Source organism: Tachyglossus aculeatus, chromosome 1, assembly GCF_015852505.1.
Source record: "Tachyglossus aculeatus isolate mTacAcu1 chromosome 1, mTacAcu1.pri, whole genome shotgun sequence".
In the NCBI taxonomy this organism is placed as follows: Eukaryota; Metazoa; Chordata; class Mammalia; order Monotremata; family Tachyglossidae; genus Tachyglossus; species Tachyglossus aculeatus.
The window spans coordinates 169,517,213-169,541,601 of record NC_052066.1 but is presented as its reverse complement, the minus strand read 5'-3'; the positions used below and the strand labels follow the sequence as shown (position 1 = coordinate 169,541,601).

At 42.9% G+C, this 24,389-nt stretch overlaps 1 protein-coding gene and 1 long non-coding RNA gene across 3 annotated transcripts in view; one reads left to right on the top strand and one right to left on the bottom strand.

Annotated features, from left to right (window-relative positions):
* NGB (neuroglobin) overlaps positions 1-24,389 on the bottom strand; it is a 30,482-nt gene that overhangs the window by 2,749 nt on the left and 3,344 nt on the right. For both annotated transcript variants that reach the window (XM_038771456.1, XM_038770638.1), the window contains exon 3: positions 23,654-23,773. In XM_038771456.1, the coding sequence (XP_038627384.1) occupies positions 23,654-23,773 (120 nt within the window). The remainder of the gene's footprint in view (positions 1-23,653; positions 23,774-24,389) is intronic.
* LOC119919414 lies at positions 19-24,389 on the top strand. Its single transcript, XR_005447715.1, has 2 exons — positions 19-131; positions 23,702-24,389. It is a non-coding gene; the product is annotated as an uncharacterized LOC119919414 (long non-coding RNA).

Below are 24,389 nucleotides of genomic sequence, written 5' to 3'. Positions count from 1 at the left end.
CGGCGGGGCCGGCATTGGAACCCACGACCTCTGACTCCCAAGCCCGGGCCCTTTCCGCCGAGCCACGCCGCTTCTCGAAAAGACAGCGGTGTAGAGCTGTAGAGCCGTACAGCGGACGTGGACAATGTGAGGTAAGCCGAAGCATTTAACTTCTCTCTGCTTCTGTTTGCTCTACACGTCTCTCAATGTCCCTGACATCTCTAGATGCCTCTACATGTTTCCATCTGTCTCAGTGTCTCTACATCTCTCGACATATCTCTCGATGTCTCTAAAATGCTGTCAACGTCTCTACATCTGTCGACATCTCTAAAATTCTATCACTGTCTAAACGTCTCTGACATCTCTCTGTCAATCCATGTATCTCTGTTGACGTCTCTAGCGACATCTTGATAATTCTCTCGGTGACTCTCAGTGTTTCTGACCTCTCTACAGGTCTGTCAATGTCTCTGACCTCCCTACAGATCTCTGTCAACATCTCTACGTGTCTCTCAGTGTGTGACAATGTCCTACTGTTAGTTGACATCTGTCTAAACATCTCTCGATGTCTCTACATGTCTCTGCCCTCGCTACACATCTCTTGCTGTCTCTAAATGTCTGTCAAGTTCTCTATACATCTCCACATCTCTCTGTCAACGTCTCTACATGTCTCTCAACATCTCTACACATCTGTCAGTGCCTCAACATCTGTCTAAACATCTCTATCTACGTCGCTGACATCTCTACACATCCCTCAATGTCTCTGTCAACATCTGTTTCTCCACATCTCTCAATGTCTCTGTCAACACCTCTTGATGCCGCTACATCTCTTGACCTCTCCACATATCTCTGTCGATGTCTCTGCATGCCTCTGACATCTCTATACATCTCTCAATGTCTCTGACCTTTCTACACATCTCTAAATGCCTGTCAACATCTCTATATGGCTCTTGATGTCTCTACCTGTCTCTGACATCTCTACATGTCTTTCAGCATCTACATAACCATATCTCAATGTCTCTGCTCTACACATCTCTCAATGTCTCTGACATCTCTAGATACCTCTGCATATTTGTCTCAATGTCTCTCAACATCTCTACATGTCTCTATGTCTGTCTCCATCTCTCGATGTCTCTACACACTCTTTCAACGCTTCTACATCTGTCTCTATATGTTGCCAACTTGTACGTCCCAAGCGCTTAGTACAGTGCTCTGCACACAGTAAGCGCTCAATAAATACGATTGATTGAATGAATGAATGAATGTCAGAATCTCTACAATTCTGTCAGTCTAAACGTCTCTGACATCTCTACACCTCTCTGTCAATGTCTCTATGTTTCTCTGCTGATGTCTCTCAGTGTCTCCAGCAACATCTCTATAATTCTCTCGGTGTCTCTCAATGTTTCTGACCTCCCTACGGGTCTGTCGAGGTCTCTACACATCTCAATGTCTCTGACCTCCCTTCACATCTCTGTCAACATCTCTGCGTGTCTCTCAATGTCTGATAGTGCCCTACATGTCGGGTGACATCTGTCTAAACGTCTCTAAATGTCTCTGTTAGGTTCTCTATACATCTCTACATATCTCTGTCAATGTCTCTACGTCAACTTCTCTACACGTCTGTCAGTGTCTCAACATCTCTGTCTAAACATTTCTTTATCTCTACATGTCTCTGACCTCTCTACATATCTCTTGATGTCTCTGTCAATCTCTGTCTCTAGACATCTCTGATGTCTCTACATCTGTCTAAACATCTCTCTCAATGTCTTCATATCTCTGACTTCTCTACACATCTCTCAGTGTCTGTCATCTCTACATCTCTCAACATCTCTACAAATCTCTCAATGTCTCACCACATCTCTCACTGTTTCTGACCCCTCTACACATCTGTCAATGTCTCTCCACATCCCTCACTGTTTCTGACCCCTCTACACCTCTGTCAATGTCTCTGACATCTCTACACATCTCTCAATGTCTCTGGCAATATCTCTTTCTAAACATCTCTCATTGTCTCTACATATCTGACATCTCCGCATCACTGACATCTCTACGTGACTCAATGCCTCTACATGTCTCTGACCTCTCTACATCTCTGTTGATGTCTCTAAACTGTTATCTCTACATCTATCAACGTCTCTACACATCTGTACATGTCTCTGACATCTCTGCCTGTCTATGTATCTGTTGACATCTCCATGTCTCTGACATCTGTCAACCTGTCTCTCGATGTCTCTGGTGACATCTCTGCATCTGTCAACGTCTGTCTCTACATCTCTTGATCTCTCCACACATTTCTACCGACGTCTCTACATCTGACATCTCTACACATCTCTCAATGTCTCTGACCTTCCTATACATCTCTAAAGTCTGGTATTATGGTATTTAAGTGCTTACTATGTGCCAAGCACTGTTCTAAGCACTGCAGAGACACAAGGTAATCAGGTTGTCCCAAATGGGCTCACAGTCTTCATCCCCATTTTCCAGATGAGGTAAACTGAGTCCCAGAGAAGTGAAGTGACTTGCCCAAAGTCACACAGCTCATAAGTGATGGAGCTGGGATTAGAACCCACAACCTCTGACTCCCAAGCCCAGGCTTTTCCCACTAAGCCACCCTGCTTCTCAATGTCCGACAGTGTCCTATGTTTTAGTTGACATCTGTCTAAATATCTCTCGATTTCTCTAAATGTCTCTGCTAATATCTCTACATGTCTCTCAACTTCTCTACACATCTCAGTTTCTCTTCACGTCTGTCAGTGTCTCGACATCTGTCTAAACATCTCTATCTCTACATGTCTCTGACCTCTCTACACATCTCTCAATGTCTCTACATCTCTGTCAACATCTCTCAGCATGTAGGTCTAAACATCTCTTCAACGTCTCTACATATCTACGTCCTCTCTACACATCTCTCAATGCCTCTGTCAACACCTCTACAAATCTCTCAACGTCTCCACATGTCTCTGGCAACATCTCTGTCTAAACATCTCTCAACATCTCTACATATCTCTGACATCTCTACATCTGACATCTCCACATGATTCTCAATGTCTCTGCATATCTCTGACCTCTCTATACATCTCTGATGTCTCTAAATTGTCATCTCTAAGTCGGTCAACGTCTCTGTCTCTACATGTCTGTAGACATCTCTACATGTCTGTAGACATCTCTACATGTCTCTGACATCGGTCAACATCTCTACGTGTCTCTCGATGTCACTACATGTCTCTGTTGACATCTCTACAATTCTGTCAACGTCTAAACGTCTCTGACATGTCTACACCTCTCGGTCAATGTCTCTATGTATCTCTGTTGATCTCTCAATGTCTCTATCAACATCCCTATGACTCTCTCGGTGTTTCTCAATGTCTCTGACCTCCCTACAGATCTCTGTCAACATCTCTAAGTGTCTCTCAATGTCTGACAATGTTGTACTGTTCGTTGACATCTCTCTCTAAACATCTTGTGATGTCTTTACATGTCTCTGCCCTTGTTACACATCTCTTGATGTCTCTAAATGTCTCAAGTTTTCTATACAACTCTACACATCTCTCAACATCTCTACATATCTCAAGTTCTCTACACATCTTCTCTGTCTCTCAACGTGTCTAAACATCTCTATCTCTACGTCTCTGACCTCTGTACACATCTCTTGATGTCTCTGCCAGCATCTCTGTGTCTCTGACATCTCTACCTCTCCACACATGTTGATCTCTCAATGTCTCTGACATCTCTATATGTCTCTGTCAATGTCTCTACATGTTTCTGTTACTCTGTACAAATCTTTCTCGATGTCTACACATCTGTCAATGCCTCTGTCAGCATCTCTGTGTCTTGGTCTAACTATCTCTGTCAGCATCTCTACATGTCTCAAAGTTTCTGCACATCTTTTGATGTCTCTGCTAATGTCTCTGCCAGTCTCTGTCAATGTCTGACACCTACATGTCTCTAACATCTCTACACATCTCAATGTCTCTTTAAACATCTGTCTCGACATCTCTGTATGTTAACATCTCGATGTCTCCATGTCTCTGTCAGTCTCTGAACATCTCTCAGTATGTCGACATCTCTACATCTCTCTCAAAATCTCTACGTTTGATGTCTCTAGACATCTCGACGTCTCTGCCAATGTGTCTCAATGTCTGTCAACGTCTGTCTAAACATCTTGACACATTACTACATGCCTCTAATCCCTCTACACCTCTCACAATGTCTGTACGCGTCGCTGTCGACATCTTTTACTACACATGTTAGCATCTCTACATGTCTCTACACATCTCAACTTCTCAAGGTCTCTGTCAACACCTCTCAACATCTCTACATGTCTCTTGATAACTCTACATGTCTCAGTGTCTCTGATGTCTGTCAACATCTAAACACCTCTCTCAATGTCTCTACATATCTCTGACCACTACCCATCTCTCAATGTCTCTGCATGTTTCTGACATCTCTGTGTCATGTCAACATCTCTACATGTCTCTGTCAATGTCTCTCGATGTCTGCACATCTGTTTAAACATCTCTCAATGTTTCTACATCAGTCGACTTCTCTACACATCTGTGTACTTGTCTCCGTCTAAACATGTCAGTGTCTCTACATATCTCGATGTCTCTGCCAACATCTCTCAATCTCTGTCTAAACATGTCTCTACATGTCTCCATCCTCTCTACACATCTCTCAATGTTTCTATCTCTACATGCCTGACATCTCTACATGTCTCTGTCGATGTCTCTGTCAACCTCCCTCTCAATGTCTCTACATGTCTGACCTCTCTACACATCTGTCAATGTTTCTACATCTCTCTCAATGTCTCTATATGTCTGTCTAAACATCTGTCAGTGTCATCTACATATTTCTGTGAACGTCTCTCCATGTCTCTACATCTCTATGTAAATATCTCAATGTCTCTGACTGCTCTACACATCGCTCAATGCCTCTGACATATCTAGATACCTCTACGTGTTTCTGTTTGTCTCACTGTCTCTCAACATCTCCACATGTCTCTCAACGTCTCTAGCAACGTCTCTATAATACTCTTGGTGTCTCTCAATGTTTCTGACCTCTCTACAGGTCTGTTGATGTCTCTACACATCTAATGTCTCTGATCTCCCTTCAGCTCTCTGTCAATATCTCTGCTTGTCTCTCAATGTCTGACAATGCCCTACATGTTGGGTGACATCTGTCTAAACGTCTCTAAATGTCTGTCAGGTTCTCTATACATCTCTACATATCTCTGTCAACGTCTCTACACGTCTCAACTTCTCTAAACGTCTGTCAGTCTCAACATCTGTCTAAACATCTATCTCTACATGTCTCTGACTTCTCTACACATCTCTCGAAGTCTCTGTCTTGACTTCTCTCTCAGTGTCTACATATCTCTGACTTCTCTACACATCTGTCAGTGTCTGACATCTCTACAAATCTCTCAATGTGTCTACATGTCTCTGGCAATATCTCTATCTAAACATCTCTCATTGTTTCTACATATCTCTGACATCTCTACATGTCTCAATGCCCCTACATGTCTCTGATCTCTCTACATCTCTCAATGTCTCCACACATCTGTACGTCTCTATTGACATCTCCGCCTGTCTCTACATGTCTGACATCTCCACATGTCTCTGACATCTGTCGACATTTTGTATGTCTCTACATGTCTCTGGTGACATCTCTGCATCTGTCAACGTCTGTCTCTACATGTCTCTGACATCTCTACACAACTCTCAATGTCTCTGTCTGACCTTCCTATACATCTCTAAAGTCTGTGAAAATCTCTGTATGTCTCTTGCTGCCTGTACATGTCTCTGACATCTCTACATGTCTCTCAACATCTCTCCATATCTATGTAACCAGCTCTCAACGTCTCTACATGTCTCTGTTGAAATCTGTACAAATCTTTCTCAATGTCTGTACGCACTTCTCTAAATGTCTGTCACCATCTCTTAGTGTATCTGTCTAAATATCTGTCAGTGTTTCTACTTGCCTCTTAATGTCTCTACATGTCTCTCGATGTCTCTGCCAATATCTCTGTTGACATCTACATTTCTCTGATGTCTCTAACCCGTCTCTTGACGTCAGCTCTGCAACTGTCAACATCTTTTGATATCTCTACATCTCTTGAGCTTTCCACACATCTCTGCTGACGTCTCTACATGTCTCTAACCTCTCTACATATCTGTAGACGTCCCTATATGTCTCTCAATGTCTCTATACGTCTGTCTCCATCTCTCGATGTCTCTACAGTCAACATCTCACACCTCAACATCTGTACACATCTGTCAATCCATGTATCTCTATTGATGTCTCTCAGTCTCTAGCAACATCTCTCGGTGTCTCAATGTCTCTGACCTCCCTTCAGATCTCTGTCAACATCTCCAAGTGTCTCTCAATAATAATAATAATTATTGTTATTATTATGGTATTTGTTAAGTGCTTACTATGTGCCAAGCACTGTTCTAGGCACTGGGGAGATACAAGTTAATCAGGTTGTCGCACATGGGCTCACAGTCTTCACCCCCATTTTCCAGATGAGGTAAACTGAGTCCCAGAGAAGCGAAACCAAAGTCACACAGCTGATAAGTGGTGGAGCTGGGATTACAACCCACAACCTCTGCCTCCCAAGCCCAGGCTTTTCCCACTAAGCCACCCTGCTTCTCAATGTCTGACAGTGTCCTACATTTTAGTTGACATCTGTCTAAATATCTCTCGATGACTCTAAATGTCTCTGTCAATATCTCTACGTGTCTCTCAACTTCTCTACACATCTCAATTTCTCTTCACATCTCAGTGTCTTGACATCTCTGTCTCAACATCTCTCTATCTCTACATCTCTGTCAACATCTCTCAGCATGTAGGTCTAAACATCTCTCCAGTGTCTCTACATATCTCTGACCTCTACATTTGACATCTCTACATGATTCTCAATGTCTCTGCATATCTCTGACCTCTCTATACATCTCTGTTGTCTCTAAGTCTGTCAACGTCTCTGTCTCTACATGTCTGTAGACATCTCTACTTGTCTCTGACATCGGTCAACATCTGGCTCTCGATGTCACTACATGTCTCTGACCTCTCTGCATCTGTCACCATTTCTTGATGTCTCTCTATGACACCTCTACATGTCTCAACAGCTATGTAACAATCTCTCAATGTCTCTACATCTGTCGACATCTCTACAATGCTGTCAATGTCTCTATGTATCTCTGATCCCTCCGTGTCTCTATCAACATCTCTATGACTCTCTCGGTGTTTCTCAGTGTCTCTGATCTCCCTGCAGATCTCTGTCAACATCTCTACGTGGCTCTCAATGTCCTACTGTTAGTTGACATCTCTCTCGAAACATCTTTTGATATCTCTACATGTCTCTGCCCTTGCTACACATCTCAATGTCTCTACATGTCAGTCTCTCAACATGTCTCTGACCTCTCTACACATCTCTCGACGTCTCTGTCAACATCTCTATATGTCTGTGACATCTTAACCTCTCCACACCTGTCGATGTCTCTCAATGTCTCTGATATCCCTACATCTCTATGTCTGTGTCTCCACATGTCTGTTAATCTGTACAAATCTTTCTCAGCGTCTCTACACATCTGACTAAATGTCTGTCAACATCTCTGTCTTTGTCTAAATATCTCTGTCAGCATCTTTACATCTCAGTCTCTGCACATCTTGATGTCTCTGCCAGTCTCTCAACATCTGTCAGTCTGACACGTACATGTCTCTGACATCTCTACACATCTCAGTGTCTCTCAACATCTCTACATCTGTCAACAAATCTGTCTAAACAAGTCTCTCAATGTCCCCATACGTCTCTACACTCTCAATCTCTGATATCTCTAAATGCCGCTACATGTCTCTGTCCTCTCTACATGTCTCTTGATGCCTCAACATCTCAATGTCTGCCAGCATGTCTATGTCTCTCAACATCTCTGTCGATGTCTCTGCACATCTCGATGTCTCTGTGATGTCTCAATATCAGTCAACATCTGTCTAAACATCTTGACATCTCTACATGTCTCTAATCTCTCTACATGTCTGTCATCTCTTGATGTCTCTACACATCTGCCTAAACATCTCTGTGTCTACCTGTCTGTCGACTTATCTACACATCTGTCTACATGTCTCCTAAACATGTCAGTGTCTCTACATATATCTAAATATCTCTGTCTCTACATGTCTCCATCCTCTCTACATATCTCTCGATGGCTCTACATCTCTGCCTGTCTCAACATCTCAACATGCCTGATATCTCTACATGTTTCTGTCAGTCTGTCAACTTCTCTGTGTCTCTACATGTCTCTGGCATCTCTACACATCTCTTGATGTCTCTGCCAATGCCTCTACATGTCTCTGACCAATCTACACATCTCTCAACATTTCTGTCAATGTCTCTACATCTCCCTCAAGGTTTCTACATGTCTGTCGACATCTCTACACATCTCTGTCTATATGTCTCTGTCTAAACATCTGTCTGTCTCTACATATTTGTCAACATCTCTCCATGTCTCTACATCTCTATGTAAATCTCAATGTCTCTGACTGCTCTACACATCTCTCAATGTCTCTGACATCTCTAGATACCTCTACATGTTCCTGTCTGTCTCATTGTCTCTACATGTCTCTCAACATCTCTACAGTTCTGTCAATGTCTAAATGTCTCTGATCTCTATCCCCAAAATGTCTCCATGTATCTCTGTTGATGTCTCTCAAGGTCTGACAATGCCCTACATGTCAGTTGACATCTGTCTACACGTCTCTAATGTCTGTCAGGTTATCTCTACATATCTCGTTCAATGTCTCTACATGTCTCCCAACTTCTCTACAAGTCTGTCAATGTTTAGCATCTCTGTCTAAACATCTGTCTCTGACCTCTACACATCTCTCAATGTCTCTCGACATCTCTGATGTCACTTCATCTGTCTAAACATCTCTCACTGCCTGCATATCTCTGACTTCTCTACACATCTCTCAATGTCTCTGACATCTCTACAAGCCTCTCAATGTCTCTACATGTCTCTGACCTCTCTACATCTCTGTTGATGTCTCTAAATTGTCATCTCTACATCTATCAATGTCTCTACACATCTGTACATGTCTCTATTGACATTTCTGCCCGTGTGTGTCTGACATCTCCACATCTCTGACTTCTGTCAACATCTCTGTCCCTCGATGTCTCTACATGTCTCTGGTGACATCTCTGCATCTGTCACATCTCGACATCCATGTAACCATCTCTCAATGTCTAACAACTCTATACATCTCTTTATCTCTACATGTCTCTTTCAACGTCGCTACACGTCTGTTGAAATTTGTACAAATCTTTCTAAATGTCTCTACACATAAATGCCTGTCATCATCTCTTTGTGTCTCTGCCTAAATATCTCTGTCAGTGTTTCTACTTGCTTCTTAACGTCTCTACACACCTCGATGTCTCTGCCAACGTCTGTCAGTGTTTCTACTTGCTTCTTAATGTCTCTGCCCATCTCGATGTCTCTGCCAATCTGTCAGTGTTTCTACTTGCTTCTTAATCTCTCTACACATCTCGATGTCTCTGCCAATGTCTCTGTCTAAATATCTCTGTTAGTGTTTCTACTTGCCTCAATGTCTCTACACATCTCGATGTCTCTGCCAATGCCCCGTCTAAATATCTGTCAGTGTTTCTACTTGCCTCAGTGCCTCTACACATCTCGATGTCTCTGCCAGTGTCTCTGTCTAAATAGCTCTGTCAGTGTTTCTACTTTCTTCAATGTCTCTACACATCTTGATGTCTCTGCCAATGTCTATGTTGACATCTATATTTCTCTGATGTCTCTAAACATCTCTCAATGTCTCTAACATCTGTATGTCTCGATGTCATCTCTGCATCTGTCAACATTTCAATGTCTCTATATCTTTTGAGCTTTCCACACATCTCTGCTGACATCTCTATCTCTCAACATCTCTCAATGTCTGTACATGTCTCTGTCCTATCAACATCACTCAATGTCTGTCTCTGACACCTCTACATGTCTCTAAATGTCTGTCAACCTCTCACTCAGCACCTCTAAATCCCTCGATGTCTCTGCATGCCTGAACATCTCTGTCTAAACATCTTGAAGCATCTCTACATGTCTCTGTCAACATCTCTGCCCATCTAAACATCTCTCTCAATGTCTCTACATATCTCTGATCACTCTGCATGTCTCTAGACATCTGTGTTGATGTTTCTCAATGTCTGTCAACATCTTTATACATCTCTCTCAATGTCTCTATCTCTATACATCTCTGTTGATGTCTCATCTTTACATCTGTCATCTCTTGATGCCTCTACGTCTCTTTTCCTCTCCACACCTCTCTGCTGATGTCTCTCTATCTGTGAACATCTGTCTAAACATCTTGAAACATCTCTACCTGTCTGATCTCTCTATACATCTCACAATGTCTCTACATGTCTGTCAACATCTGCCCATCTAAACCTCTCTCTCAATGTCTCTACATAGCTCTGATCACTCTGCATGTCTCTAGACATCTCTGCTGATGTTTTTCAGTCAACATCTTTATACACCTCTCTCAATGTCTCTATCTGATATACATCGCGGATGTCTCTAAATCTGCCGTCTCTACATGTTTGCTTCTCTCTGACATCTCTGTCTCTACGCCTGTTGACATCTCTCCTTGTCTTTGACATCTGTCAACATCTCGATGTCTCTACATGTCTCTCCTCCTCTCCACACCTCTCTGCTGACATCTCTACACACCTCTCAATATCTATCTGACCTTTCTACACACCTCTAAATGTCTGTCAACATCTCTTGATGTCTCTGTCAATCTGTACAAATCTTTCTCAATGTCTCTAAACGTCTGACAGTGTCTCTACATGTCTCTGACATCTCCACGTGTCTATCAGCATTTCAACATCTCTGTCCGTCTAAACATCTCTCATGTCGCTAAATCTCCCCCAACATCTCTCAACATCTTTACACATCTGTCTGTCTCTACATGTCTCTGCACATCTCTTGATGTCTATCTCTAAATGTCTGTTATTGCTGCATCTCTGTCGTCTCTACACATCTGTACATGTCTCTGCTGACATCTCTCTATCTCTACATGTCTGATATCAGTCAACATCTCTATGCATCTCTCTATCTCTATATGTCTGTTAGCATCTCTGCATGTCTCTTGAGCTCTCCACACATCTGTCAACATCTCAATGTCTCTATACATCTCTTGATGTCTACATCTCCACCTCTACATATTTCTAATGTCTCTGACGTCTGTCAACATCTGTGTCCAACTAATCAGCTCCCTCAATGTCTCTACAGACTTAATAATAATAATGATGGCATTTAAGTGCTATTGTGTGCGAAGCACTGTTCTAAGCGCTCCGCTTTACACATCTTTCGATATTTGACATTTCTACATCTCTGCTAATGTCTCTAACATCTGTACATCTCTCTATACATCTCTCAATGCCTCTGCATGTCTGTCCTCTCCCTACATTTCTGATGTCTCTACATGTCTCTGCTACTGCTACAGATCTGTCGACATCTCTATTTGCGTCTTGCTGTCTATATATCTCTGTCTCTGTCCTCGCTATACATCTGATGTCTCTGTCAAGTTCTCTGTATCTCTGCATTTCTGTTGACATCTCTACACGTCTCTCGATGTCTCTATACATTTCATTTCTGTGAGTCTCTCAATATGTCTGTACATCTCTGTTTCTCTACATGTCTCTGACCTCTCCGCTGATGTCTCTAAATGTCTGTCCTCTCTACATCTGTCTACATCTGTCTGTCCCGGTTTCTGCATATCTTTCAACATCTCTATGTGTCTCTTGATGTCATCTCTGCTGAAATCTCTACACATCTTTCAATGTCTCTGTCCTCTCTACATGTCTCTACATGCCTCTGACATCTGTTAACATCTTTCAATGTATTGACATGTCTCTGAAATCTGTACAAATCTCTGTGTCTCTACATATCTTTTGATGTCTCTGCTGTCTACCAGCATCTCTCAACATCTCAACAAACATCAATACATGTCTCTTCTCTTTCAACATGTCAACATCTCTATGTCTCTCTATCTCTACACATCTGGCTCAACATCCCTCAATGTCTGTACATGTCTGTCAACATCTCTACATGTCTCTCAACGTCTCTAAGTCTGTCTCCATCTCTTGATGTCTCTACAAACTCTGTCAACATCTCTACATCTGTCGACATCTCTATACCTGAATGTCTCTATGTATCTGTTGATGTCTCTCAATGTCTCTGACCTTTCAGATCTGTCGACATCTCTGCGTGTCTCTCAATGTCCGACAATGCCCTACATGTCGGCTGACATCTGTCTAAACGTCTCTAAATGTCTGTCAAGTTCTCTATACATCCCTACATATCTCTGACCTTGCTACGTCTCTGTCAATGTCTCTAAACATATCTCAATGTCTCTAACATCTGTCTCGATGTCATCTCTGCATCTGTCAACATCTCTTGATGTCTCTACATCTCTTGAGCTTTCCACACATCTCTGCTGACGTCTCTATGCGTCTCAATGTCTCTGACTTCTGTCAACACGTCTACATCTGTCAGTCTCAACATCTTGACAGATCTCACGGTATCTCTGTAAACATCTCTCTCAATGTCTCTACATACCTCTGACCTCTCTATGCATCTCTGTTGATGTCATCTCTGCTTCTGTCAACATCTTTACACATTTGTCTTCATGTCTCTGACATGTCTGCTCTACGCCTGTCGACATCTCTCCATGTCTGACATCTGTCAACATCTTGATGTCTCTTGACCTCTCTGCTGACATCTCTCAATATCTGTCTGACCTTTCTACCCACCTCTAAATGTCTGTCAACATCTTTATGTTTCTTTTGATGTCTCTGCCTCTCAATGTCTCTGTCAACCTCTGTCATCTCTACACATATCTGCCCTCTACATGTCTCTTACTTCTGTCAACATCTCTGCAATCTCTCATCATGTCTTTCAAGGTCTCTGTCAACATCTCTATCCATCTAAACATCTCCCTTGATGTCTCTGCCAGTGTCACGGCATCTTTGTCTAAACATCTCTACACATCTCTGACCTTTCTAGACATCTCTGTTCATGTCTGTCATCTCTACACCTGTCAGCATCTCTAAACATCTGTCTGCATGTCTCTGCCAATGTCTACATACAGAGAGGTAGAGATGTCAGAGAGATCAGAGATGTGTAGGCAGATGAGAGATATTGACAGACATCGACACACATGGGCAGAGACATCAGGAGACAGATGTATAGAGAACTTGACAGCCATTTCAAGACACAGAGATGTGTAGAGTGGTCACATGTTGACAGAGATGACCGAGACATTAACAGAGATGTGTAGAGGGCAGACATGGAGAGACAACAGAGATGTCAGAAATATTGAGAGATGTGTACAGCGGTAGAAGTCTGTAGAGACATTAATAATGATGGTATAGAAAGATGTAAAGATGTCGACAGATGAGAGATATTGAGGGAGATGGTTAGACAGACATGGAGAGATGTCAGCAGAGAGGTGTGAATAGATCAAGAGACATGTAGAGACATCAAGAAATGTAGACAGGCATAGAGATGTCACAGGTACGAAGACAGATGTGTAAAGACGTTGACAGAAGCAGAGATGACACCAACAGAGATGTATAGAGAGGTCAGAGGTATGTAGAGACATTGAGAGAGATGCTTAGGTAGAGATGTCGAGACATGCAGGGTGATCAGAGATATGTAGAGACATTGAGAGACATTTTAGATGGGCAGAGATGTTGACAGACATTGTGACGTGTCAAGATGTTGAGACAGATATTGAAGAGATGTGTAAAGACAGATGTTAAGACACTGACAGGTGTTGACAGATGTCAGAGAAATTGAGATGTGTAGAGATCAGCAGAGATGTGTGGAAAGCTCAAGAGATGTAGAGACATCAAGAGATGTTAGATGTCAGATATGTAGAGATGTATAGAGAACTTGACAGAGACATTTAGACAGATGTCAGCCATTGAGAGACACGCAGAGATGTCAACAGATCTGAAGGGAGGTCAGAGACATTGAGATGTGTAGAGACATAGACAGCCCCGTAGAGAGGTTGGAAACATTGAGAGACACCATGAGAATTACAGAGATGTTGCTAGAGACATCAACAGAGAGGTGTGGAGATGTCAGAGATGTTTAGACATTGACAGAATTGTAGAGATGTCAACAGATGCAGAGACGATGACAGAGTGTGTAGAGATGTTGAGATGTAAAGACAGACTGAAACATGTAGAGGTATCTACAGATGTCAGAAACATTGAAAGATGTACAGCCGAGACAGTGATGTGTTTACATAGGGATGTAGAGACAGAGAGATATGTTGAGAGACATGTACGGACACGGAGAGATGTTTAGCCAGATGTGTAGAGACATCGAGAGACACAGATGTTGACATGTTGAAAGACAGACGTGTATTGATGTTTAGACAGATGCTGACAAACCTTGAGACAGCGAGAGACATGTAGATAGGACAGAGACACGTAGCAGCATCTAGAGATGTCAGAGAAGTACAGACACTGAAAGAGAGGTTAGAGACATTGAGAGATGTTTAGACAGATGTCAACTAAAACACAGGGCACTGTCAGACATTGAGAGAGACGTAGAGATGTTGACAAAGATCTGTAGAGAGGTCAGAAACATTGAGAGACACCGAGAGAATTATAGAGATGTCAGCAGAGACATTGACAGAGATATGTAGACATATCAAGAGATGTATAGAGTTGTCAGAGACATATAGAGACATTGAGAGATATTTAGACAAAGATGTTGAGACAAAGACACTGACAGACATCAAGAAATATGTAGACACAAAGATGTTTAGACAGACATACAGAGAGGTTGACAAATGTTTAAAGATAGACAGACATGTAGAGACAGACTTGTAGAGATGCAGAGAGGTCGACACACTGAAAGATGTGTAAAGGGATCAGAGACAGATGTCAACAGCATCATGGAGAGACATTGAGAGATGCAGAGACATCAGCACATTTAGAGATGTTGACAGACGTAGAGATGACATGTCAGAGGCATGTAGAGACACTGAGAGAGGTGTAGAGATTTCAGCAGAGATGTGTGGAGAGCTCGAGACATGTAGCGACATCGAGACATATAGAGATGTTGAAAGAGAAACTGAAAGATGTCAGAGACATCAAGAAGTGGAGAGATATGCAGAAACCCTGACAGAGACAGATGTATAGAGACGTTGACAGAGACATGTAGAGAAACTGAGAGACATATTGAGAGATGTCAACAGAGATGCAGGGATATAGAGAACTTGTCATCAGAAATGTGTAGTGAGGACAGTGACAGAGGTATATAGACAGCAAGATGTAGAGAGGTTGACAGAGACCTTGAGAGACACTGGAAGAGACATCAAGAGATTCAGAGACATGTAGAGACATCAGCAGAGATGTAGAAATGTCAACAGAAACATTGAGAGATGTGCAGAGCAGCCTAGAGGTCTGTAGAGACATTGAGGGAGATGTTTAGTTGGACACAGATGTTGACTGAGCCGTCAGAGACATTAGAAATATGTAGAGATGTCGAGACATGTAGACATCAAGAGATGTTGACAGATGCAGAGATGCCAACAGAGACATGTAGAGATAGATGCATACAGATGTCAGGGACATGAGAGAGAGATGTCAACAGAGACATGTAGAGACTGACAGATGTGTAAAGATGTCAGACAGAGATTTGTAGAGATGTTGAGGAAGATACAGAGACATGAGAGATGTTTAGACAGAGATGAGAGATGCTGACAGACATGTAGCGATGTTGAGAGAAGTGGCGATGTCAGATGTAGATGTCAACAGAGACATTGACAGATGTAAAGAGGTCAGAGATAGAGGCCATGAATGAGCTGTTTAGACAGAAATGTTGACAGAGACATTGAGAGATATGCAGAGACATGTTAGGAGACATGCAGAGACACTGACAGACAGGTAGAGTCGTTGAGAAAGATTTGTACAGATTGACAGACTTGTAGAGACATCGAGAGATGCTGACAGACATTTAGAGGTGTGTAGAAAGGTCAGAGAGATATTGAGAGATGCTGACAGATGGGTAGAGATATTGATAGACATCGGAGATACATAGAGACATTGCCAGAGAGGCGTAGAGATGTCAGAGACATTTAGACACTGACTGAATTGGAGGGATGTTGACAGATGTAGAGGCATTGACAGAGTGTGTACGGACTTAGGGACACAGAGACATATAGAGGTGTCAGAGACAGTGAGTTGTCTACATAGAGATGTAGAGACACTGACACATGTTTAGAAAGATGTGTAAAGATGTCGACAGACACAGAGGGAGGTAGGACATTGACAGAAACATTGAGATGCATAGAGAGGTCAAGAGACAGAGACATGTGGAGATGTTGAGACACAGAGAGCTGTTTAGACAGATAAGACATGTACAGATGCAGAGATGTTTAGCCAGATGTGTAGAGACATCAAGAGACATGCAGAGATGCTGACATGTTGAGAGACATTTTGAGATGTCAGAGATATGAGAGACATCAGCAGAGATGTGTGGAGAGGTCAGAGACGTGCAGACACATTGAGCATTGTGTAGTGATCAGAGATATGTAGAGACATTGAAAGACATGCAGAGTTAAAGAGACACGTAGAGATGTTGAGACATCAAGAGACATAGATAGGACAGAGACATGTAGCAGCATCTAGAGATGTCAGAGACATTGAGAGATGTGTAGAGACAAGTAGAGACACTGACAGAAACATTTAGAGACACAGATGTGTAGAGATGTTGACAAAGATTTGTACAGATTTCAATAGACATGTACAGACACAGGTCAGAAACATTGAGAGACACCAGATGTTTAGCCAGAAATGGGGAGACCTTGACAGAGACATGTAGAGACCTAGAGAGATGTTTAGACAGATGTCAACTAAGACATAGGGAATTGTCAGAAATTGAGAGACACATAGAGATTTTGACAGAGAGCGGGAGGGAGGTCAGAGACACTGAGATGCGTAGAGACATCGACAGACCTGTACAGAGGTAAGAAACAGAGATGCATAGAGATGTTGACAGAGATGTGTAGAGATGTATAGAGTTGACAGACGTGTAGAGACATTGAGATGTTTAGACAAAGATGCTGACAGAGACATTGGCCTACATCAAGAAATATGGAGACATGTAGAGACACAAAGACTTTTAGACAGAGACATAGAGACATTGACAAATGTGTAGAGATAGACTTGTAGAGATGTAGAGATGTTGATATAGACAAATTGAGAGATGTGTAAAGGGGTTAGAGACAAAGGATCTCAACAGTCACGTAGAGACATTGAGAGACGTTTAGACACGTTGAGAGATGTTGGCAGACATGTAATGTTGACAGATGTCAGAGGCATGTAGAGATATTGAGAGATCTGTAGAGATTTCAGCAGAGATGTGAGGAGAGCTCAGGAGACATGTAGCGAGATCCAGAGAGATTGACAGATACAGAGATGACATCAAGAGACATATAGAAATGTTGAAAGAGACATTGAAAGATGTGTGGGGATCAGAGACATCAAGAGATGTGGAGAGATGTTGAGAGATCTGTAGAAACCCTGACAGAGACAGATGTATAGAGATGTTGACAGAGACATGTAGAGAAACTGAGACATAGACATATTGAGATGTGTAGAGGAGACATCAGAGCTATGTAGAGATGAAAGATGTTTAGAAAGACTGAGAGACATGCACAGAGAGATGTGTAGAGATGTCAGCAGAGACGCAGAGATATACAGAACTTGGCAGAGACCTCAGAGACTTGTACTGAGGACAAAGACAGATATATAGACAGCAAGACACATGTAGAGATATCGACAGAGATCTGTAGAGATATCAGAGACATGTAGAGACATTGAGAAATGTTGACAGAGACCTTGAGAGACATTGTCAGAGACATGTAGAGACATCAGCAGAGATGTAGAAATGTCAACAGAAACATTGAGAGATGTGTAGAGCGGTAGAAGTCTGTAGAGACATTTAGGGAGATGTTTAGTTGGACACAGATGTTGACTGAGACATCAGAGACATTAGAAATATGTACAGATGTCGAGAAATAGACATCGAGAGATGGACAGGGACATGTAGAGATGCATAGAGATGTTGACAGATGTCAGAGACATGTAGACATGTGTGAAGATGTCGACAGAGATGCTGAGAGATTTGTAGAGATGTTGAGGGAGATGTAAAGACATGAGAGATGTTTAGATGGACAGAGATGAGAGGTGCTGACAGACAACAGACACGTAGCGATGTTGAGAGGTGGAGATGTCAGAAATGTAGAGACATTGAGAGATGTGTAGAGATGTCAGAGACATGTAGATGGCAACAGAGACATTGACAGATGTAGAGAGGTCAGAGATAGAGGCGATGAGTGAGCTGTTCAGACAGAGATGCTGACAGACATCGAGACATGTTGAGACAAGTAGAGACACTGACAGACGTGTAGAGACGTTGAGAAAGATTTGTACAGATTGACAGAGACATCGAGAGACGCTGACAGACATTTAGAAGTGTGTAGAAAGGTCAGACAGAGATAGTGAGAGATGTCAGCAGAGAGGGCAAGAGACATGGAGAGATGTCGACAGGCATAGAGACAGACAGATGTCAGACAGGAAGACAGATGTGTAGGGACGTTGACAGATGTCAACCGACATGAAGGGCATTGTTAGACATTGAGATATGCAGAGATGTTGACAGAGATCTGAAGGGAGATCAGAGACACTGAGATGTGTAGAAACAGACAGACCCGTAGAGAGGTCAGAAACATTGAGAGACACCAGGAGAATTATAGAGATGTGGCTAGAGACATCGACAGACATCAACAGAGATACATAGAGATACTGACAGAGAGGTGTAGAGATGTCAGAGAAATTTAAACATTGACAGAAATGGAGAGATGTCGACAGATGTAGAGGCGTTGACAGTGTATACAGACTTATAGAGACACAGAGACATGTAGAGGCATTGAGAGACATGTAGAGACAATGAGACAGATGGAGACATGTAGAGAGGTCAGAGACATTGAGAGATATGTAGAGCTGTCAGAGACACTGAGGTGTCTACATAGAGATGTAGAGACTGACAGAAACGTTGAGATGCAAAGACAGAGGCATGTAGAGATAGAGAGAGATATTGAGAGGTTGACAGAGACATCGACATGTAGAGATGTCAGGCATGTAGAGACGTTGAGACAGGCAGAGACGTAGAGAGATGTTGAGACTTGTACATTTCGAGATGTTCAGCCAGATGTGTAAAGACATACAGAGATGTTGACATGCTGAAAGACATTTCAAGATGTCAGAGACATTGAGAGACATCAGCAGAGATGTGTGGAGAGGTCAGAGATGTGCAGACATTGAGAGTTGTGTAGTGATCAGAGATATGTAGAAACATTGAGAGACATCAAGAGATGAGTAGAGACATCAACAGAGACATGTAGAGACATCGAGACATGTAGATAGAACAGAGACATGTAGCAGCATCTAGAGATGTCACAGACATTGAGAGATGTGTAGAGACATATAAGGACATTGAAAGAGCTGTTTAGACAGATGCTGAGACATGTAGAGATGACGTCAGAGACAGAGATGTTGAGAGATGCTGGCAGCAGAGACATCAAAAGATGTGTAGAGGCACTGAAAAAGATTTGTACAGATTTCAACAGAGACATGTAGAGACAGAGAGGTCAGAAACAGTGAGAGACACCAGATGTTTAGCCAGAAATGGGGAGAGACATGTAGAGACATTGACAGAGACATATAGAGATGTCAGAGACATGTAGAGACAGAGAGATGTTTAAAAGCATAGGGCACTGTCAGACATTGAGATGGGTAGAGACACTGACAGACCTGCAGAGGTCAGAAACATTGAGAGACACCGAGACAATTATAGAGATGTCAACAGAGACACTGAGAGACATCAACAGAGCTGCAGAGATGTTGTCAGAGATGTGTACAGACATGTTGAGACATTGACAGAGACATGTAGAGATATCAAGAGATGTACAGAGTTGTCAGAGATGTGTAGAGACAGAGAGAGATGTCCACAGAGACATGCACAGACAGATGTGCAGAGATGTTGACAGAGATGACAGACATTTAGAGATATCAACAGAGATGTATAGAGAGGTCAGAGAGACAGAGACAATGAGATGTGCAGAGATGTTGACATGTCGAGAGACACTGACAAATGTGTAGAGATGTCGACAGATGTGTAGAGTAAAATATGTAGAAACCCTGACAGAGACAGATGTATAGAGATGGTGACAGAGACATGTAGAGAAACTGAGACATATTGAGAGATGTATAGAGACATCAGAGATAAGTAGAGATGAGATGTTTAGACAGACAAATTGAGAGACAAGCACAGAAATGAAATATGTAGAGACATCGAGGGATGTGTAGAGATGTCAACAGAGATGCAGAGATATAGAGAACTTGACAGACATCAGAGATGTGTAGCGAGGACAGAGTTATATAGGCAGCGAGACACATGTAGAGATGTCGACAGAGATCCGTAGAGATATCAGAGACATGTAGAGACATCAGAAATGTATGGAGAGGACAGAGACATGTAGAGACATTGAGCGATGTTGACAGAGACCTTGAGACACTGGCAGAGACATCGAGATGCGTAGAGATGTCAGAGACAGGTAGAGACATCAGCAGAGATGTAGAAACGTCAACAGAAACATTGAGAGATGTGTAGAGCAGTAGAAGTCTGTAGAGACATTGAGAGAGATGTTCAGTTGGACACAGATGTTGACAGACGTCATAGTAGAAAGATGTAGAGATGTCGAGACATGTAGACATCAAGAGATGTATAAAGACATTAAGAGACATTGACAGAGATGTGTGGAGAGGTCGAGACATGCAGAGACATCAAGAGATATTGACAGATGCAGAGATGCCAACAGAGACATGTAGAGATAGATGCACAGAGATGTTGACGGATGTCAGAGACATGTAGGGATATCGCGAGATGCATAGAGATGTTGATGGATGTCAGAGGCATGTAGAGATGACAGATGTTGAGAGATGCTGGCAGACAGCAGAGACATTGAGAGACAGATGTGTAGAGATGTTGAGAAACATTTGTACAGATTTCAACAGACATGTAGAGACAGAGAGGTCAGAAACATTGAGAGACACCAGATGTTTAGCCGGAAATGGGGAGAGACATGTAGAAGACATTGACAGAGACAGAGATGTCAGACATGTAGAGACATAGAGAGATGTTTAGACAGATGTCAACTAAAACATAGGGCACTATCAGACATTGAGATGACAGACCTCTAGAGGTCAGAGACATTGACAGACATCAACAGAGATGTTGACAAAGATGTGGAGACATTTTGAGACTGACAGAGACAGGTAGAGATATGTATAGAGTTGTCAGACGTGTAGAGACAGAGAGATGTCAACATAGGCATGCACAGATGTGCGGAGATGTTGACAGGTGTAGAGATGACAGACATTTAGAGACATCAACAGAGATGTACAGAGGTCAGAGATGTAGACATTGAGAGATGTGTAGAGATGTTGAGACATTGACAGAGACATTGGCAGACATCAAGAAATGTGTAGACTTGTAGAGACACTGAAAGAGATGTTTAGACAGACCTGTAGGGATGTTGAGAAATTTGTAGAGATGTTGACAGACATTTAAAGACATTGAGAGAGATGTAGAGATGTCAACACAGATATTTAGAGATGTTGACAGACATGTCGAGACATTGAGAGGTGTTTAGACATGTTGAGAGATGTTGACAGAGATATGTAGAGATGACAGATGTCAGAGGCAGAGACACTGAGATGTGTAGAGAGGAAAGAGACACAGATGTGTAGAGATTTCAGCAGAAATGTGTGGAGCACTCGAGGCATGTAGCGGCATCAAGAGATGTTGGCAGATGCAGAGATGACATCAAGACACAAAGAGATGTTGAAAGAGACACTGAAAGATGTGTACAGATGTCAGAGACATCGACAGATGATTTGAGACCGAGAAAGTTGTACAGATTTCAACAGAGACACGTAGAGACGTAGAGAGGTCAGAAACATTGAGACACCAGATGTTTAGACAGACCTATAGAGACATTGACGGTGGCACTGAGAGATGTATAGAGATGTCAAGAAACAGAGACAATCGAGACGTAGAGATGTTGAGAAACATATAGAGATATCAAGAGAAACATAGACATGTTGACAGACATTGACAGATGACATATGTGTAGAAATGTTAGACAGAGACATTGAGGTATGTAGAGATGTCAGAGACATGTAGAGATGTCAGCAGAGGTGTGTGGAGAGCTCAAGAGACATGTAGAGACATCAAGAGATGTTGACAGATGTAGATATCAACAGAGAAATGTAGTCAGAGAAATGTAGAGATGTCAAGAGATGTATAGAGATGTTGACAGATATTGAGATGTGGAGAGACACACAGATGTCAATAGATGTGTAAAGATGTTGACAGATGTAAAGAGACATCAATAGAGATATCAGAGACGTGTACAGATGTGTAGAGATGTCGACATTGAGAGATGTTGACAGACGTGGACATGACAGACATTTAGAGACATCAACGGAGAGGTATAGAGAGGTCAGAGACATGTAGGGACACTGAGAGTCGTAGAGATGTCAACAGACATATTGAGATGTGTACAGATGAGAGATGTTTAGATGTTGAGAGACACTGACAAACATGTAGAAATGTCAACAGAGATATGAAGGTCAGAGACATGTAGAGACATTGAGAGATTTTTAGACAGACAGATGTTGAGAGATGTTGACAGAGACATGTAGAGACATTGACAGATATCGAAAGATGTGTAAAGAGGTCAGAGACATGTAGAGATAGAGAGATGTTTAGACAGATGTTGAGACACTCAGAAATCGAGATGTGTAGAGATGTTGACAGATGTGTAGAGATGTCGAGACGTATAGAGATTTATAGAGAACTTGACAGACATTGAGCCATGTAGAGATGTTGAGACGTGTAGAGATGTGTAGACATTGACAGATGTCGAGAGACACAGAGAGATGTCAGATGTAGAGATGTCAGCCAAGATATGTAGCGACATCAACAGAGACAATTAGACATGTGCAGACATGAGATGTTTAGAAACATGTAGAAATGTCAGAGATACATAGAGACGTTAACGGAGATGTAGAGATGTCGACAGTGACACAGATGTGTAGAGATGCACAGAGGTGTTCAGAGACACCAGAGCCAGACATGTTGAGGCAGAGACAGGGTAGAGATAGACAGACACACAGAGACAGATAAGAGCTTGGAGAGATGCAGTGATGGCTACAGAGCTATTTAGAGATGCAGACAGACGTGTAGAGGCGGACAGAAACGCAGAGACCTAGGCAGGCCGGAGAGATGTGTAGAGGCGCAGAGAAACGTACCATAGAGACGCACATAGACGGAGGCAGGGATGAGCAGAGACATGAAAAAGGGAGAGAGAGAGTTGGGTAGAGACATGCAGAGGCACACAGTCTTGTTAAAGACATAGGTGTAGAGACAGAGACGTACAGGGAGAAGAGCGCAGAGAGACACGGGTAGAGCAAGGTGTTTGTGTGTGTGGGTGCGTGTTTTCGCGGCGCAGGGCTTACCGAAAAGGAGCTGAGCTTGACCCCGATGGCCTTGTGCTTCTTGCCCAGGTTGGTGAGATATTCCTCCAGAGAAGACAAATCGTCCAGGTGGATCACGGCAGCGTCGATGACCAGCATGACCTGGGAGGGGAGAGGAGCGGAGTCAGCGGGAGGAAGGTCCCTGCCCCTGCCATCTCCCCAGAGGTGGCTGTTGGACCCGGGCCCCGGTGGCCCACCTTCCCGGATCCGGCCCGCACGCCTCGCTCCCCAGTCCACTTCCCGCGCCTCCGCTGCATTCCCCTCACCCGCGTCCTCCCTCCCGCTGCGTGTCTGACGGACCACGGCTCACCCCACCTTCCGAATCCGAAAATCCCATCCCTGCGGGAAAGTCGGGCCTCGTCTGCCCCGTCCACCCTCCCCTCTGCGTCGCTGCACTTGATATTCACCCTTCCCGCCGCGTTCACGAACAGGTCCTCATAGTCGCCATTTCCCCTTTCTGGAAGTTATTTTCGTGTCTGTCTCCTCTTGTAGACTGTAAGCTCCTTACGGGAAGGGCTCGCGTCTACCAACCTCAACGTACTCTCCTCTACCACGCACTCAATAGGTACCACTGATTGAAGGGCGATAAAGAGCCCATTGTTGGGTAGGGACTGTCTCTATATGCTACCGATTCGTACTTCCCGAGCGTTTAGTACACACAGCAAGCGCTACTCACTAAACACAGTAAGCGCTCAATAAATACGATTGAATGAATGAA